Source organism: Drosophila novamexicana, unplaced genomic scaffold (genome assembly GCF_003285875.2).
Source record: "Drosophila novamexicana strain 15010-1031.04,08,12 unplaced genomic scaffold, DnovRS2.1 tig00001856-arrow-arrow-pilon, whole genome shotgun sequence".
In the NCBI taxonomy this organism is placed as follows: Eukaryota; Metazoa; Arthropoda; class Insecta; order Diptera; family Drosophilidae; genus Drosophila; species Drosophila novamexicana.
In genome coordinates, this window is record NW_020824901.1 from 113,662 (window position 1) to 133,720 (window position 20,059).

Sequence of the window (20,059 nt, forward strand, 5' to 3'; positions counted from 1 at the left end):
TTAAAGCCAATTAAAAAGGTAAACAACAAATGCCAAATAAAGAAAAAAGAAAAAACCAAAAAAAAAATACAGAGAATATGTGCTAACAACACGAGAACACGCACGCCGCCTACCTAATCAGTAAGTACTTTGCACACACTCACACACACGCGCGTACACACACATCACACATACACACGCACACAGGTGCACTAACGCATTCAGCACATACTAGTAAATTGAATGCTTGTGTTAGCTAAGCACAAGTAGGCATCACCATCACGACCGATAAACCGATAAAACCGATAACCTCGCCATCGGTGCAGTCAACAATCGAAACGCAAAACGAAGTCACGAACGCAGCAGGCATTGGCATAAGAGGATAAAAAGGAGAAGATTGAAGAAGCAGCAGCAGCGGGAGCAGCTAAAACGCTGCTACTAGCAGGTTTTGAAATCGCTATCGTTATCGTTATCGCTATCGATACAAATGTTAGACCACAAACAAATCCAGGTTTCGCTTACACCTTTCCATTGCTATGCGCTTTAACAACAGAAAAAAAAAACAAGAAACAGCACACACATACAGCAACGCCTGCACAACACACACACACACACACACACACACACACACACACACACACACACTAATACACACACCAATACACACACTAATACCCACACGCCAACACACACACACTTAGCCATAGACATACGCATATGTACACCTCATTGACGTTGTACTTGTCGAATAATTCATGCTCGTATTTGGGTGTATTTTCATTTTGTTTAGTCGCAAATAACAAATCAATAAAATTCCAATTATATTTAATAATTAATTTTTTCTTCTTTCTCTATTTCTCTATTATTTTTTCTGTGCTCCTTCATGTCTATCCAACGAAAAACCGGAAACTTATCAACAAACTTATCCAAAAAAAAAAAAAAACATTCAAAATTAATAAAAATAAAAAAAATACAACAAATAATAATAACAACAAAAAAAAAAAACATCTCAACGCCATGTCTGCGTCTCCAAAATCCATAAATTAATTGAATATATCAACAAATAGTTATTCATGATAGATAACTGCGCCGACGATTGGAGGATCGCAATGACATGGCAACGAATTAGTCAAATAGGGTTAGAACTTTTTATATGCGCTATACATCCAATTCCTGGTGAATACTATTTCCAGTGGACGACGAAATTGGCCAATAAAAATAAAACAATTGGCACTGAAATGGTGCCATACGACGTAGCTTTATCATTACCTATGTTCCTTCGATTATATTTAATCTGCCGCGTTATGCTACTTCATTCAAAGCTATTCACAGACGCATCATCACGGAGCATCGGCGCTCTCAATAGGATTAATTTTAACACAAGGTAATCCCCAATAATCATTTCATTGATTTTACTACTTACAACAGCAGCGATGACATATTAAGAAAATAGCTGCGCCCTGCATAGCATATGGAACAGTTCGCAACGAGCCTGAACTTACTTATTCATCTTTTACATGTTACCTGTTTTGCTTCTTCGCTCGCTTCCCTCTTGTGTCGCTCTCAGTACTGTAAGTTGTCTGATTGGCGCGTGAAGCAATTGCTTAGCTCTTTAGGGCAACAATTAATTTTACAAACTGCTCGCTGACTTACACAGGCTTTTGGCTATTACTTCTCACATTGCTTCTTACTTTTATATTTTAGTTATTTTCCCAGTCAAAGGTAATACTCTAAGCTGCCAGCAAATACCTAAGTTAACTAATTAAGGCAGCGCTTAATTATGCTAGCTGCCTTTTAAATTTGACATGCCTTTAGCTTTGCTTCTCACAATGCTTCTCGCTCTCTATTTTTGCTAGTTTCCTATTTAAAGCAGTAATTACCTCTCAAGCTGCTAGCTAACTTTGCCAAGCCGTTGGCTTTTGTTTCTCGCATTGCTTCTCTTTTTCATATTTCAATTAATTTCAATTAAAATAAATAATGAATTCATTTTTAGTGTGATAAGTAATGCTTAAGCCTTCAGTGTCAGCGAGACAGGCATGCCAAGCAACTGGAGATGCTTGGTAATGAGCTCGGACAAATGGCCAATGCACAAGCTTTGATGCGCTTCTTGCTTTGCATCAAGTTGTCAAGCTCGTTTGGGAGAAGCGAGCGGATAAAGCGATTATAGTAGCCGCACGAAACAAAGCGAGAAGCTTAAGTGTTGGACAATGAGCAAAGCAATAAGCTATTTGCTTGCTTTTATTTTTAAATTTTCGACTTTTTGCTTCTCACTTAGCTTCCCCCTTTAAGTGCTTTGAAAGACAAGGCAAGCCTTAATCAATCAATGCGAATTGCTCTTCTCACTTTTCACTTCTCTTCTGGCTGTGTTGCTCCTTGCTTTGACAGCCTGACAGCTATTTACGTCTCTTCAGCGCGTTAGCTTTTCTCATGTTTTTATCTATGTTCTAACTTCTAAACAATACTAATCACGCTTTATTTCCCAAACAGATTTGTTTTGAAAACACTAATGACAATATGCCCGGGAACGGTTCTATTGGTCTTTATGGTCTCGCTGTGGATCATCGCATCCTGGACGCTGCGGCAATGCGAAAGGTAATGCAATTAACTTATAATAAAAACTACAAATAACAAAATTAAAACTTATGATAGTAATTTATGTAGTTATTTATAATGTTGTTTCTTCAAATGATTTTTATGTTTCCGTTGTTCGAATCTTGAGTTAACTTAACTTTTCTTCAGAATACGTTTATGTTTATTATTTCCATTAATTGTTCAGTTCAGTTTCGTTTATGCTCTGGAAACCCAATTTAATGTATGCCACTAATACTTTGACATTACTATATATAACTATATACACATATATATATATATATTTATTTACAAAAATATAAATATATATATATATATATATGTACGCCTACCTATTAATACATATTCATGTACATAAATGTATGTGCTAAATATTACGTTATGTCTCAAAGTGTACGCTCAACTTTCCAACCTACACGTACTTTCGTAGCAAAACGCAACATGAAAAGCTAAAACCAGTTCCGAAACGTAATAGATTTTTAAAAGAGTTTTTCACCCGCTTCAGTGTTGGGCAAGTAACCAAATAACTGTAACTCTTAAATATTTGTAACTGCATCTTTGAGAGTAAATGGATTTCCATAAGTTTTTTTCAACTTGCATTCAAGGGGTTAAGCACAGCACAGCACACAAGCACACACACTCACACACACACACACACACACACACACCCACACACACACATGCACCATTCAGGCACTCAACCACCAAAACCACTCAACCATTTACTTAACCAATACGTGTATTGTATCTTCCGTTAACTCTGGCATGTGTGCATGGCCATGTGTGTGTGTGTGTGTGTGTGTGCTCCAAAGCAATTGTATGCCATTCACAAAAACACTCACACGCACACACACGCACACATGTGAGCTTGCGGTTGAGTGTCCGTGTCACGTGCTCAAAAGAGAAACAAAAAACAGGAATAATTCCTGCATGCGTTTCAATTTTATTTACATTTTTACATTATTCCAGTTCAAACGAAATGTCGCTTGGTTTTCTCCCAACTCTCAGATCAATCTGTTCTACTGCTTCTTCTTCTTCTTCTTCTTCTTCTTATGCCTTCATGTTTTGATTTTGAATGATATTTCGTACATTTTATCCGGTTTGCTGCTGATTGCATTTCGTGAATGTGCGTATGTGTGCGTGTGTGTGTGTGTAACATACCATAAACTACATTAGTTTTGCACCAGATTTGCTAAAGTTGGGGCAATATACAAAAGCGAGCTGTTCCCTTCATAAAGAGTAGCTCTGTAGTCAGTCTGCTTAAGCTTTGATCTAACGAAACACGTTTTTGAAACCTACAAGAAACTAAAGTATTCTTATGAAAAAGAACTTAAACAATTTGTAGATCATTTACATATGTAGTTATTGATTAATATTATATTATTAATCTCGTTTTTTTTTCTTGTGTTGTTGTGTTTTTTCTTGACTGCTTTTCGTAGTGTTTCCTTTAAAGTAGAGTTTTTTCCTAGAGTTATTGCTAGTCTTTGTAATATACTATGTATGCTTAGCTTAACGTCTAAACCATACACAAGTTTCTGCCTCTCTCTCTCCTCTCTCTCTCGCTCGCTCACTTTATCTGTCACTCTCTCTCTCTCTCTCTATCTGTCCTTTCTCTGGCTCTACTTTTATCTAATATTTAACTCTGCTGACTCTCTGCTGACTACTTTCAACTCAATTTATCGACAACACTATCCTATCTTTCGATAGCTCTAGCGCACCCCCAACCCGTCTTTGGCAAGCATTTAACAGTTTCTTCTATGCACTTTCAGTGTGCCCTCATTAAAAAAAAATAAAATAAAATAAAATTAAAGAAAAAAAAAAAAATAAAAATCAAACAATATTTTTAGTTAACAATTAGTTGAACTTTTCATTTAGTTTCCTTGTATTTAAGTCTGTGTGTGCTGTTTTTTATTGGGAGTGTCTGTTGTGCGCGTTTCAAATGTGTGTGTGTGTGTGTGTGTGTGTGTGTGTGTGTATTCTGTTGTATTTAGTGCAGCTGTAAGCCTTGTTTCCGAGAAAGTATCACACTTAACTCGTACATTGTATTTATTAAGTTTACAAAATGGATTGAACTACCGCCTGCATTGCTCTAGAAATCGTGTATCGTATGCGTAATAACTACTATGTTTACAAAAAAAAAATATCTAAAAAAAAAAAAACAAAAAAAAAAACAAAAATAATAGGCCTAATCTAAAAAGAGACCACCAAACAAATTTAATTCAATTGAAAAATCTGAATGAAAAAAAAATCTATTTATGATAATCTGAGTAACGGAATGTGACTCAAATATTGCGACACACACATTTTATACATTACAAAATGGACTCTTTCCAGATAAAAGCGAGACACGTGCTACAGTTGTTGTTGCTGTTGTTGTTGTTGTTGTTGCTGTTGCTGTCGCTTGGTTGCGTATTAGTATGTGTGTGTGTGTGTGTGTGTGTGTGTGTGCAGAAATATAAATCATAAATAAGCCGCAACATCCACAGCCACAGCCCCACAGTTAGAGCTACCGTTAACCGTTATTTTTGCTGCGTGCTTTGATTTTGTTGTTGTTCTTCTTCTTCTACTTCTACTTCGGACTTGCTTTATTTTTTCTTGTGTCGTTTACATTTTTGTTTATCTGTTTTCGGTTGTTTGTTTGTTTTATTTTTTTCTATCGCTCTCCCTCTCTCTCTCTCTCTCTCTCTCTCTCTCTCTCTCTCTCTCTCTCTCTCTCTCTCTCTCTCTCTCTCTCTCTCTCTTATGTTGTTATTCTGTTCTATTTTTTGGCTTGCGACCTTTGGCTAAGCCCTCGTGACGCGCCAACCCCCACCCCCTCCCCGTGCCTAGTTCAACGCCTTTCCCCGTGCTCATCAGCCTTCTAATGAAATACCCATCGCTAATGCGTGTCCTCCAGTGACGTCCTTTCAATACTTTCACACAACTGTGTATCGTTAACAGTTTCTCTTTTTGTTTTTGTCTTTGTTTTTGTTTTTGTTTTTGTTTTTCATTTCGTTTTCTTGTCTTTTCTTTTCCCTTGCTTTTTGTGAAACGTCAGCGATGATTATCATCTTGCTATCGTATGCGCTGATACAACACATCAATAGACGTGTGCGCATATTTTTTTTTTATGTATTTGGGTTCCTTACAAAAAAAAAAAGAATAAGAACTATGCGATTCTATTATGGGAAAACAACAACAACTCATTTCGTATACAATTTGTGCTATTGGTGTAATTCTCTACAGCTTTTCTAAATAAATATGTATGTGTATGTATATGTATATTCAACTATACACATATCGATTGATATATTAATGTCCATTTATAATACCATGGATCTAAGAAAATAAAATACTATAAAAAAAAAAAGCTAAGCAACACAAACTCAACGTTTGCATTTTCCTTCTATTTTGTGTCATTAGATTAAAGATTGCCCATTTATTATTATAATATCTAAATGTTGTTATATTCTTTGGTCTTTTTACTGTAGAAGTTTTTTCTAAATTCTTTTCTATACATAATAGTTTCTTATGTAATCTGCTTAGTTCTTAGCTGAAATTAATCAATACTAGTGCTAGGGATTATAGGGATAGCGGAACTTTTTCAGTTCGAATATGAAAAACTAGAAAGTAATTGCAATTCTTTAGATAGAATCTATTGACGAACTCACAGTTTATGAAAGTAGGAGTGTAATTCTAGAGCCTGTTAGAAAGTAACAGGAAGTTGATCTGGTAGACCTGGTAGATCCTTCGGATTTGACAATACGAAGTCCAATATTTATAGTCATATAATAGTCAAGCTGATGTAAAAAGAAGCAAACTAATGTTTCATGATAGATAGACAAAATAAAATTAAAACGATAAAAACTTAATGCAAATCGATAAAAATATCGATATTAAGATATTAGATATATATCGAGAGACGATACTCGTATAGCCGTGCTATTGACAGCGGAATTCGAACTTTGCACAGTTTTTATAAATTTAAAAATTATATTCTTGAAGCAGTTGCAATTATAAAGTCTTTTATCTCTTTTTATTTTATATACCTATGTATATCTCATTCATTTGGTTGAAATTAGTATTTTGTGTTTTACTAAATAAAAATACATAATCTTTGTATGTATGTGTTTCATATACCAAAAAAGCATCTTATCTATGTCTGTATGTGTATGTGTATTTATCAAAATTGAAATCAAAATTTCTAATGTGTGTCTGGCATTTACGTAAAATATACATATATATGTATGTATGTATTTTGAAAGCAAGCATAGCTTTCGCTCTGGGAACCTAAATAGCATGCTCTTTGCTCGAACTACGAACTACACATTCACAGAGACAACGATAACGATAACGATTACGATACCGATTACGATAACGACAACGAAACCAATTATACACAACAAGCAAAAGACACTTATACATGAACGTAACGCGACCAAATCTATCATGAGGTGTTGGAGGAGGCGTAGGAGAAAGAAGAAGCAGCAGCAGTAGCAGCAGCAGAGAATGAAGAAAAAAACCACAACAAACTAAATGAACTGCGGCTCGGGGCAAAGTGGCGCTCAGTTCGTTTCCTTTTGTTTGTTGAGAGCCATCAAAGAGACATTTTGACATTTGCTTGCCACATCCCACGCACACACACAAACACACACAAACACATACACACACACACTCACACTCATACACACACAGACCAGTCATGTAACGTGTGTGTGTGCTCCTTTTCTGTTGCTGTTTTGCGTTTACCAACACTGCGCACACGTACTTAGCACCAAAGATACAAGCGAGTGCACAACATATAGTTAGTTATCATTTTATTTGCCCATCAGCTGCTCAGCTTCATTAGCTTACGAACATTGCCCTACCTCGTGTCGCCCAACGTCACCCATCACGCTTACTAAGCGGTATGCTGCAGTCCTTACCCCCACCCGCCCCTGGTAAGGCAGCAGCACTCGAGCGCCCCTTGATGTGACACGACCGGCAGCATTTAACAGTTGTGTAGCTCAGGTGCGGGTTGCGCCATTTTGCTTTTAACTTTGAGGTTAGGTTAACTCTGATGTGGCATTTTGTGTGTGCTTGTGTGTTTGTGTTTGGCCATGTTTGGTCGTGTGTGTCTGTGTGTGTCTAACGGGTCACTCTTCAGGTAATGGCAGCATGTCCTCGTCTTAATCCAGTCAGTCATTTAGTTAGTACGTTTTTTTTTCTGTAATTAAGTCAATTTGCCAGTCACTTTGACAGTCACTTTGCCAGTTGGTTTTAAAAGGGTTTAGGCCGAACGAACAAAATGAACACTTCCATACCATAATGCATTTGTCAGCTTGTGCAGAGCTTTAACCTTATAACTATACCTACTTACTTACTTACCCTACTAAATACTGTAAATCGTGTCATTGTATATTTTATAACTATATATTTATATATATATACGTATATATTCGTACCCGATTATCCTATTCTATTCAGGACTTGTTTCCTTTCTACTATATATTTTTTTTTTTTTTTTGGTTGTAATTTTTTCTATTTGTGTTTTCTCATATTTGTTCTTCATTCGTGATTTAATTTGATAATTATGTAATATACTATAGTTTATGATTCTTTGTTGGATTTGTGTAATACTTACTTATTATGTGTGTATTTTTCAACAAACAAATTGTTCTAAAAACCAAAAAACCAAAAAAAAACAAAAAAAAAATTATTATTGTTTTGAAAAAATCGAAAGAAACAATTCTATAAACAAATATTTGTGCCATTTGTTATTTGTTTTTCTTTTCGATAATGACAACTACCAAGAAAAATAAAATGTTCACATAATTTCACATCTGTTTATTTGTTTACTCCACTTCTCACCCTACTTCTGTATCCACAAATTGCAAAATGAAATTTAATCTGAAAAAAAAAAACAAACAAACAAAAAAAATTATTCTTTATCAACTTGAATGAACGCATATGCATCCGAATACCGAATACTGAATATACCGATACCGATTTCAAAAAAAATAAATATAAAAAATACCGATTTCTGAATACCGATATATATATATGATATATGATATACTCGCAATGCCAAAAACCATACAATTAAAAATCGAACTAAAAAAATACAAAAAAAAAAACTCAACAACAACAACAAAATATAAATTATCAAACGCATATTATCGATATGTATGTCTCTCAATATATATATATATATGTGTGAATATATATCCATATATATGCATGAATGTATGTATGCTACAAACTGAACTGCACCCCGATACCGATAACGATACATAATCGATAACTGAATCGAATTTGAAAACGTTTAAAATCGAAAAAACAAAAAACAAACAAACAAAAACTATGAAAACTTGAAATGTTGAAACCAAAGGTTCCACGATGAGGAGCACGCGAATTTGCTAAACACCATGTGGCTAACGGCCATCACATTTCTGTGTGTCGGTTATGGCGACATTGTGCCGAACACATACTGTGGACGCGGTATAACGCTCACCTGCGGCATGGTGGTAAGTATACAACTAGAAAAACAAGAAAAACAAAAAACAAAAAGAAAATCAATTTAACTATATGAAATCAAAATAAAAAAGAAACAAACCAAAAAAATAAATATATAACAAAATCAAAATACCAGAACCAATAAACAGAACAGTAACAGTAACAGTTAACAGTACAAATAACAGCAACAGTTTACAGTACAAATAACAGCAACAGTTAACAGTAAGAGTTAACAGCGACCGTTAACAGCGACAGTAGCCGAACAGACAATGTTGCCAATGTAAATGTTAACATATGTAATGATTGTGTCATAACATAAACAAGTAAGACAGCTACAACAACAACAACAACAACATATACAAGTACGTTACGTATACGTTACGTTACACATGCATACAATATTTCATACCAAAAAAAATAAGAAAAAATAAACAAATATTCGAGTCGACAGAAAATAACTATTCAAAACACAGCAATGCTTATATAAGGCAACACCCACACACACGCATAAGTACTTGTCACTGTGTGTGTGTGTGTGTTGGCCATATGCCAAAAACAGGAATCGGCGCGCGTTTTTAGCTGATTAGGTTAGGATTTTTGTTGTTGATTTTTTGCAGGGCATTGTGCGCGTTTAGTTCATTCCATATATCTTACTAAATACGTATATTTAAATACACATATATATACATATATATATATACATATATATACATATATATATATATATATATATATATATATATATATATGCATGTATGATAACAGGCAAGATTCTGTTGTAAATCATCAGGCAGCCACAACCCACCAGCAACAACACCAACAACAATGACACCAACAACACCCGCAGAAAACCACCAACAGCAACAATTCATGCATAAATCGTATTTTGTGTGTTTTGCTGTAATACAAAACATATTCATGCATTTCTTCTGTATTATCGTGCATACATCTATGTATATGTATACACGCGCAAAGCACACACACACACACACACACAAGCACAATCACACACACATGCACACACACATGCGCATAAACATTCATATGTATATAAGCATATATATATATTCATCACTATTTCGTTAAACAGCTACTTCTCTGATTATATGTGTGTGTGTGTGTGTGTGCTTGTGTGTGTGTGTGTGTGTGTGTGTGTGTGTGTGCGTGAGCATTCGCTAACCGAGCCAGACTTTTGTTTTGTAACAATTGTGAGTTTCCGTTACCACAGAACAGGCAACAAATCCTTGTTGACAGCTCATTTATGTGTATGTATATAAAGCCTGCGCGTATGTGTTTGTGTATGTGTATGTGTATGTGTGTGCGTGTGTGGTGTGTGTGTATGTGCTATTTGTGTGTATGTATGCGTGTGCAGAACTATGTCCAATTTAAATAGTCACCTTCAAGTTTGTTTTGCACCAGTAAAAACTCTCTCTTAACCAAAATAAAATTTAACAAAAAAAAAAAAAAGAAAAAACAAAAAAGAAATAAACTAAGAACTAACAAACTCTTAACTTCAACGACGCATTTCTCTCGGTTTACGTTGCTGTCCTTTCTCCAGAAAGAAAGCCTCTCTACTTGCATATTCTTACCTTACCTTACCTTACTTGAATAACCACCTGTTTGTGTGTGTTCACGGTTCCTAAACAAATGATTCAACAAATTAAGCAGAAATCCTTCTTTGTCTCTCGATCTTTCAAGTTGCATTTTTTTTCAAACATTTGCTATATTTTATGCCTGTCATCAGTTCAACTTCAACTAACTATCAGTTTTGCAATATTATTTCTTTATTTATGTTTTCTTTTCTTTCTATTGTTTGTTAAATTCCTTCTTTTTATTTTGTGTTTTTTATAAACTTGTTGTGTTCAATAGTTGAGCTTAACTATTGTGTTTATGTTCTCTGGTTTCTTGTTTGTTATATGCAATAAAAAATAAAAAAAAGAATTATTAGTATAGTAATATTCATTTATATATTTTTTAAAACATAAATATATTGTTAAATACATATATTTTTTATACTTTTAATATGTGTTCGTTTTTGTGTATATTAAGCCAAAACAATACGATATTTTTCTCTATCTCTCTTTCCCTTTCATTTAATACTGAATAATACGCTCTGCGTGCTCGTGTACTCGTAATAAATACGTGTGTATTTTTTGCCCCTGAACAATACAAAAACGCGATTCTGAATGCGTTTGCAATTTGCAAAATCATAAATATTTCAAACAAACAAAAAATATACCGACAAACACCAAAAATATACCGAATATAAATAAATTATCGAACAAATTGAAATCGATAAATTCACATAATGGATACATGCAACAGATTTCATGATGAAGAGCATGCGAATCTTTTAAATGCAATGTGGCTGATAGCGATAACATTTTTGAGTGTTGGTTTCGGTGATATTGTTCCGAATACGTACTGTGGACGTGGTATCGCTGTCAGTACAGGAATAATGGTGAGTTTTTAACTACAAATCAAAAAAAAAAAAAAAATACAAAATATCCAAATAAACAAAATAAAAAACAAAAAAAACCCTCAGGAAACATTTTAGAAAAGAACTAGTATCAAGTAGAAAGAAAAATAAGGAAACAAAATGTCCAACAGCACACACATACATATCAATTCAAAATCAATTCAATTAACTGTTTCTAACCGAACATATTTACTTTCATTTCAACTCGATACAGGCTTGATATTCACATGTAAATAATTACATTTATCGCATTATCAAAAAAATGAACCCAACAATTAATCAATGCTCAATACACCAAAGCTCCTCGCAATATAATATCCCGCCCTCTAGTTTAGTATACAACCTATTTAAGTACTTACATCATGTACTTTGTCATATACAACCACATGCATAACAAATACATAGTACATCAGTACATCGGTACATCAGTACATCATACGAATTGGGCTCTACAAAACGGAGCGAGTTCATCAAGTGTTTCAGTCCGTACACACTTTATTTTCAACTCATTTGTCACGTGCGACAATGGCGCGCCTGGAAGTAGGCAGCACTCGAATAATATGCATGTCGATTGTTGGACATTAATCGGATATCGATATGTTATCGACACGGGGCTGATTCGCTGATCTTTAAGCACACCCACACACACGCCTCTTCTGCTAACGCTTTAGCTCTCTACCACTCTCGTTCTCTCTTTTACACTGTCTCTCTCTCTCTCTCTCTCTCTCTCTCTCTCTCTCTCTCTCTCTCTCTCTCTCTCTCTCTCTCTGTGTCTTTCCCTCACTCTAGCTCACACATTACCTATGCTCGATTAAATTTCTTGCCTCTTCTTTACTTCCTTCCCTCTTACTCAATGGAACTTTAACTCTTTCATATATATTTAAGTCTCTCTGACTACCTTTTTACATGCATATTGAACATGTCGTAGTCCTTGAATTGAAATTGTCATACAAAAAATATAACAATAACTCAACTAAATACCAAAATACTTAATAATACTAAAAACTAACCTCTGAATTGTGTTTATCATTTTCCAACTTTGTTCTCTAGACTTATCGTTACTTATGTGTGTACTAAACAAATTCCCAGCTCTAACTGTTGTAATACCTAGACAATTCGTACAACTTGAGATCGTAATCTGATTCTGATTCTGATTCTGATTTACATAATTTCCTATTACCCAACAAACTCTTCTTGCCACGTAATGATACTAATCATGATAATATTAATAACAATAGTAACAATAATAACAATAGTAACAATAATAACAATAACAATAACTGCTTATTGGCATTACAAAATAAACATATTTCCGACTAATGTGCGATAGCATTTGGAGTAAGCCTTTCATTCGTTGCACTCACTCAGTCATTCATACAACCGACTACTCATTGATTCACATCTCGCTCATAAAAATTAAAAAAAAAAATGAAACGAACAACAAATTTTAGGCGAGGTGACAGGACTATAAAATATTACTAAAGAATACCTAAAAAAACAAAAAAAAAAAAAAACAAGAAAAATAGATATAAAAAAACATAAAATTGAAAGCAACAAGTTCTGGACTTTAAACAATCATTTGAATGTATAATCCACAACAATTAACTGGCATTATAATAAATTCCAAAGAAAAAAAGAAAAGAAATAATAAGAAGACGCTATTAAATGATTGATCAAGCATAATTGATTGCACAAGCGTGCCACAAATTCAACTGAGTCCACTCTGTATGCATTTGTGTTAGCCGCCGTGCATTCAATCTCTCTCGTCTCTCAGCTGCTATCTTATTGCTAATGTCGCATCTATTCTCGTTTACAGGGTGCTGGCTGTACAGCGCTACTCGTGGCTGTGGTATCCCGCAAGCTGGAGCTGACCCGTGCCGAGAAGCATGTGCACAACTTCATGATGGACACGCAGTTAACAAAAAGGGTATAGATTGTCTCCATAGCAGCACACAAAATAGCCAGCAAACTCTATAGAGTACAGTTACACTCATACACCTAACCCCAAATTACGAAACACACACCTGACCTCAAATGACGTACTCAAGACGTAACAAGCCCCGAGCCCAAATTCGAACGTAACCCGACAAAAACGCTTCAGTACTTAAATTTTCAGCCCAGCAGGCACTCAAGCTCAAGCTCTTACGATTACTGGAATACGTATTACCGACATATTTAAGCAACCAATTTATTGGCTTCTTATTTTCTTGCAATTTGCTGACCGACACGCGTTTCAATTGTACGTCTTCTATATTGTAAAGTTCGATTTGGTATTGATACTCGTCTCATTTAGCGTATGCTCGTTTAATAATAAGTACTCGTAGAATACCATTGTGTTACTGTCCCACAACAAATGCCACAACAACTCTAATAACTTTGTATTCATTTCTTCTCATAAAAATTTAGCTGAAAAATGCTGCGGCGAATGTTCTTCGTGAAACTTGGCTCATTTACAAACATACAAGACTAGTAAAACGGGTTAATCCCGGCCGTGTAAGAACCCACCAAAGAAAGTTCCTTCTAGCTATATATGCGTGAGTATTTTTAGAGATCTATCAACATCAACTAACTGTCAGAACCACCAAAAAGTTACGAAAATCCCCCAAGAAAATACCAAACAAAAAAAAAACAAAACAAATAAGTATATATATGTACATAAATATACATATATATACTATATAAACAAAATTAACTGAAACTAAATCTGAGATTTGATAAAAGAATAGAAAAAGAGATCAAACAATAACATATATCGTATATATTTATATAGTTATACAGCTTTACAGTTAATAGATCTGTTGTACAATACAACCATATAGCCTGAACGAATCCCCAAGTAAAGCTTTCAAAGTGAACAACTCAGAACGTGTGAGGCCAACTGAAAAAACCATTCATAAAATCACATTTAAAAAACTTTTGTTTTACGTTCTTGTCTTTTGTCCTGTCCACACATGTGCGTCTATTCATAAAAAAAATATATATATATAAAACCAATATTAAAAACGATAAAACGTGCCCAAAGCTACTTCAATGTGAACGTCCGTGTGCGTGTGTGTGTGTGTGTGTGTATGTGTACGCGTATATGTTTGCATTTGTGTGAATGTGTGTGCTTGTGTGTGTGTGTGGCACAACTTGTCAGCTGTTTTTAGCATATCACGCAATCATGCAAGACCCAATGAAGAGTCTCTTAACACTCAAACGGAGCCCGCTTTCTTAGCTTTTTCGCCGGGCAGATAGTTTGCCGATACGTGTTGTCAGACAAACGCTTGCCAATACCCCAAAAGTGACGCAGAAATACTCACTTTCACCAGGCACGTTAAGAAGGCGATAAGAAGGCGATAAGATAGCCAATCAGCGGCATACACTAGCAATATACTTATCTTCTGCATCACGCAGAGCACACATCCAGGCACGGGCATGTTCAGAATTCCAAATACGTCTGAAGAGTTCCCAACAGTATTATATCTCGATCAAGCTTTCATATTAAAACTACAACTTTATATCTTAACATGCCATTCATCCTCTCTATTTCCAAACAAGAGTTGCTCAAATCTTTCAAAAAGTTCTCAAAACAAATCGTTTCAAAGATCCTCATAAAAAAAGAAAAGAAAACCTGACCTCCCCAAAAAGTATGCTATATTAATTCTTGTGAACTATCAACACATCCTTCAGTTTGTTTTTAGTTTACGTAATCCCAATATTTCCAGCTTTTTCGCATTGTAGCTTAACAAGAAATCAACAATTAAACAATTATAATGCTTAGCACCGTAACAGATTGGGGTCTATAAATGTGAATGTGAAGAGTCTGCTTATACTACTAAATGTACATAGCATTATCGAACTAATAATGAACATCAAAACAATAATCAATGAGTGCAATAACCAATAAAAAATTAACAAAAATGAATAGAAAAGAAATAAAAATCAATATAATTAAATGATTGAACTCGTTTTACTAGCCTGTAAATAGGTTGTAAAGCCCTGTTTTTACGTTATGATAATACCGAAAACTAGCCACAAATACCTAGCATGCAGCGTTAATTTTCCAGAAATTCCTATCTTAAAGTATCAGCAGCTTTTGCAACATGGACCTTACCTCGACTACACTGTATATACCAAAACTATTGTAACTGAAGCATAATTATCATTAAAATTATTATCATTATCAATATCATTAAAACTATTATCATTATCAATATCAATAAAATTATTATCATTATCATTATCATTATCATTATCATTATCATTATCATTATCATTATCATTATCATTATCATTATCATTATCATTATCATTATCATTATCATTATCATTATCATATCATTATCATTATCATTATCATTATATTATTATTATCATTATCATTATCATTATCATTATCATTATCATTATCATTATCATTATCATTATCATTATCATTATCATTATCATTATCATTATCATTATCATTATCATTATCATTATCATTATCATTATCATTATCATTATCATTATCATTATCATTATCATTATCATTATCATTATCATTATCATTGTGTCAATGTCAATATGTCATTGTCATCTTTATTATGTCATTATCATTGTCATTAAACATTAGGCAAATGCTTGGTACACTGTAACGCTAACTGGGCGAGCTTTGTTGTTTGCCGTCACTGTTGAAGCTTTGGCAGCTTTTAAAGCTCCGCCTTGCTCAACACAAGCTTTAAGTCATTTCAAATCTAATTTTAGTGTAGCTCAAGTAGATTAGTTTGTAGCCTTATTTTTAACAGTTTTATGTAAATATCGCACACAAGATTCAAAGAAAATTTAATTTGGAAAAATAAAGCTACATTTTTCTGATGATATTTTTTGATACGATTTTCTGCAATCTTAACGCTAAACCAAAATCAAATATAAGTAAAAAAAAAGAAAAACTAACACATATAACGGCACAATCAATTCTAACACACACTCACAACTTTTTCAGAAAACAATTTGTTTTTCTTATTTTCTTACATTTAAACTTCTTTCATAAATCTATAATATTGACCCATATTGGGCCTGTGGTCCGTCTAATGAAAAGAATATCAAATGCTATAGCTGTACAGCTGAGTCTTACACTTTTAGGCAGAAGCTTGGTTCCATCAAGTTGCGCAAAATTGTAATACTCAAAGCAATCAATTGTTCTTAAGAAATATCTCTATGATAAAAGAAAAAAGTATAAAAAAATGAAGAAAAATAAATTTGTGTTTGACACGTGCTACACGCTTGCAATAATATTGTTTATAAACTTGATGATTCTTCCCACCTGCCACTAGGTTGCGAAAAGTTAAAATGGATCAACGCAAACTAATGGATAATGCAAACACAATAACCGATATGGCCAAGGTAGCTAACAATCCATAATTTCTATAGAAACCCCAAGCTCAGCATTCCAATCTAATTGAATTTTTGTCTAATTCTTTCACAGACACAAAATACGGTCTATGAAATAATATCGGAAATGTCTAGCCGTCAGGATGCCATCGAGGAGCGTCTAACAAATCTAGAGGATAAAATGCAGAGTCTTCAAGTAAGTAACTGCACGATATGCACATTAACAACAATCGATAACATTTTCAATGCCACCCTCAATAGGAGCACATGGAAAGCCTTCCAGATCTATTATCGCGCTGCCTGACACAGCATCAGGAGCGCATCGAGCAACGACGCAACTTTCTACATCCGGATACAGCCGCCGCTGCCATACAGCCCATACAACCGGCCACGCCCCAATCCATGTTCAATGCGGCGCCCATGCTGTTCCCCCATTCTAGGTAAGTGCTGTGGGCAGCCAATTTTAAATCGGCTTTTGCTATAGCAATTGCATCATCGTATTTATCATCATCACCATCATCGTCATCATCATATAATCAGCAGCAGCAGCAGCATCATCGTCATCAGATCATTATCCACAAGACATACATTTCATTCCCATTGACTGCTATTATAGTTGAATTCCACTGAATATCATATTGAATGCCGTACTTTTCGAATCAAAGTGAATTTGTAAACACTTATGAAACGCTTGAATTGAAGAAACATAATGCTTGCTAAATTCATTCAAATACTATAAAAAGTCTACACACGGCTATGAACCGAGTCCTTTTGGATCCGGATTTTAGATTTTAATTAGGTGCACGAAGCGAAGGCAGCTTCTTCGAACCATGAACTGAGCCATTCAGTAATCTTTCTGCTAATGCAGCTCTGATAATAATACTCCCCTGTTATCGATATGTACCGTTATCAACTGTAATTTAAGCGTTGCCACCATTCCGAAAATCTTGTGCAGTGGAATTCAGCCATCGAATCATTTGTGTGTATGTTTGTATTTGTGCTACTTTGTAAAGACCCAGTAGTTAAGACACCTCCCGCTCCCACCAAAAAAAAAAAAAAGGAAAAACCAAATTGCAAGACCCGTTATTACAATTTGTGGCATTTTCTTCTATGCAAGATTCATGTGATTATTTTTGATGAAAAGCGTGTCTGTGAGTACTATCAATTTGCATTTGGTATTTTAAAGGCAAAAAAAAAAAAAAAAAAAAAAAAACAGAAAGAAAAAAAACAAGTCGCGAGTGAATTGATTGGTTTAAAATGCATTCCATGGCTTTTATCTCATATCATAAGTATATATCTATAGATATTTTTGCATATTGATCGAGCTCACACACATAAATCCATATGACAAAACATAATTATGATAATTATTAAAAAAAAAAAATTATAAAAAGAACAATTGACTTGCTTAACTGTAATAAGTTTTGGTCGAAAAATGAATCTAATTGAGAATATTAACATACTGCTTTTTGCATAGAAGTGTACCCTCATCCAATAACGCCGCTGCTACTTACCATTGGCCAACAAGCCCTATTTTGCCACCTATATCTAGTAGAACACCACATTTAGTGCCTGATACTCACATGCCATCAAATGGATCTGCAGTTAATAGCTACGCATCTTCCAACAAATACGGCAGCTGAATATCCGAAAGAGAGCGCTCCAACTCCGTGATTAACATCGAGATGCATATATTAAAACCAGCTAGAGCAACTACGTCAACAATATCATCCACATCAACAACAACATTTACGTCAATACCAATGCCCATGTCAAAGTCCATGTCACCAACTCTGATGGAGGTAGCGCTAAGGCAGCGTCTGCATTCGCCATCGTTGTCCGTCGAACCGGAACAGCTCTTCGAACTGAGCCATTATCAACAGACATATTCGCATTCACAGCAGCATTCGTATCCGCATCAGCGCACCCTGGAGAGCATCAGCATACCAGCCATACCGGAGGATGTCGAGATCATGACCAATGCGAACAGCAAAGGTTCACCCGATCCAAGTGCGCACCCGCAGCCCATTCACGCGGGCAACAGCGGTGGCAACGCTGGCATCTCCATAGAGATGGCAGCGGACATATCGATAGCGCAACCGATAACAACACAAATCGATAGCGATGCCAGAACGAATGCAACGATGACGACGACGACGAATGTCACATCGATTGCCACAAAGATCACTGAGAATAAGTTTACTAGGAAAAGAGAACGTGTATGCAATAATAGTAGTAATAGTAATAATAATACAAATAATAGTAATATTAGTAATTCTACAAGTCAAATTTCGAACTCGGCCTTTTGTAAATAAGCCTCTTCGAAATTAGAAAAACAAAAGTCAAACGTTAGCATATACAAACATATATATCTATATGTATATATATATATATATACAAATATACATATATATATATAGTATGTATATATATATATATTCATATAGGGAAGGTGTATTTTTTTTCTAAGCCTAGGATATTATTGGTATTTTCACAATAGTATCTAGTAATTGAATTAAATTACATAGCATAGCATTACCATTAAAAAGTGTGACTTGCAACCTGATGAATGATGAAACCAATAGACCCCAATCCCTCCCAATTCAATATAAAGGAAGATATGTATATAGGATTCCACATTCATGACAAAAGGTAACAGTTTATACCATAGCAAAAAGTTTGAATTCTGGTATCCCAAAATAGCAAGTCTACAAATCTTTAAAAAAAAAAAAAAAAAAAAAAAAGGAAAAAAAACATAATTATAATAGTAATAATATCATTTAAGAGTCTAAGTAAATGTTCAGATTATAAATCAGAAAACAGGCATATTAGTAAGAAGTATTGCATATGCTTCTTCAACAATATCAACAGCAAAATCCATGTACGTTCCTCTGTTCGACTATAAGTGCTAGAATCAGCAAAGTTTCTTATGTAGGCTCTACTGTATCCCTATAATTATATATATCAAAAACATTTGATATGCCGCCATTACAAACCCAAAAATCCATAGGAAATAAAAAACTAAATAAAGTAAAGTAAAAACCACGGTTTAGTATATGATATGTCAACTTATTTAACTTCAACTTACAGAACTTAACCATAGATTTTTGGTTTGCAGACACTCGGTTATATCAGCCCTATATATAAACATAGTCCCAAAAGTCCTTAGACTATATATGTGTG

At 34.5% G+C, this 20,059-nt stretch overlaps 1 protein-coding gene across 6 annotated transcripts in view; it reads left to right on the forward strand.

The window, feature by feature from the left end:
* LOC115768625 (small conductance calcium-activated potassium channel protein) overlaps positions 1-19,224 on the forward strand; it is an 87,237-nt gene extending 68,013 nt beyond the window's left edge. For 3 of the 6 annotated variants that reach the window (XM_030713283.1, XM_030713286.1, XM_030713288.1), the window contains 9 exons: positions 1,047-1,363; positions 2,467-2,571; positions 11,368-11,503; positions 13,338-13,448; positions 13,928-14,055; positions 16,819-16,888; positions 16,971-17,072; positions 17,138-17,316; positions 18,354-19,224. In XM_030713283.1, coding sequence (XP_030569143.1) covers positions 1,047-1,363; positions 2,467-2,571; positions 11,368-11,503; positions 13,338-13,448; positions 13,928-14,055; positions 16,819-16,888; positions 16,971-17,072; positions 17,138-17,316; positions 18,354-18,519 — 1,314 coding nt within the window. In that variant the 3' untranslated portion in view covers positions 18,520-19,224. Of the gene's footprint in view, positions 1-1,046; positions 1,364-2,466; positions 2,572-8,917; positions 9,054-11,367; positions 11,504-13,337; positions 13,449-13,927; positions 14,056-16,818; positions 16,889-16,970; positions 17,073-17,137; positions 17,317-18,353 lie in introns of all 6 variants that reach the window. The other 3 variants (XM_030713289.1, XM_030713284.1, XM_030713285.1) reach the window with 3 other exon arrangements.
* Positions 19,225-20,059: the final 835 nt, after the last annotated feature.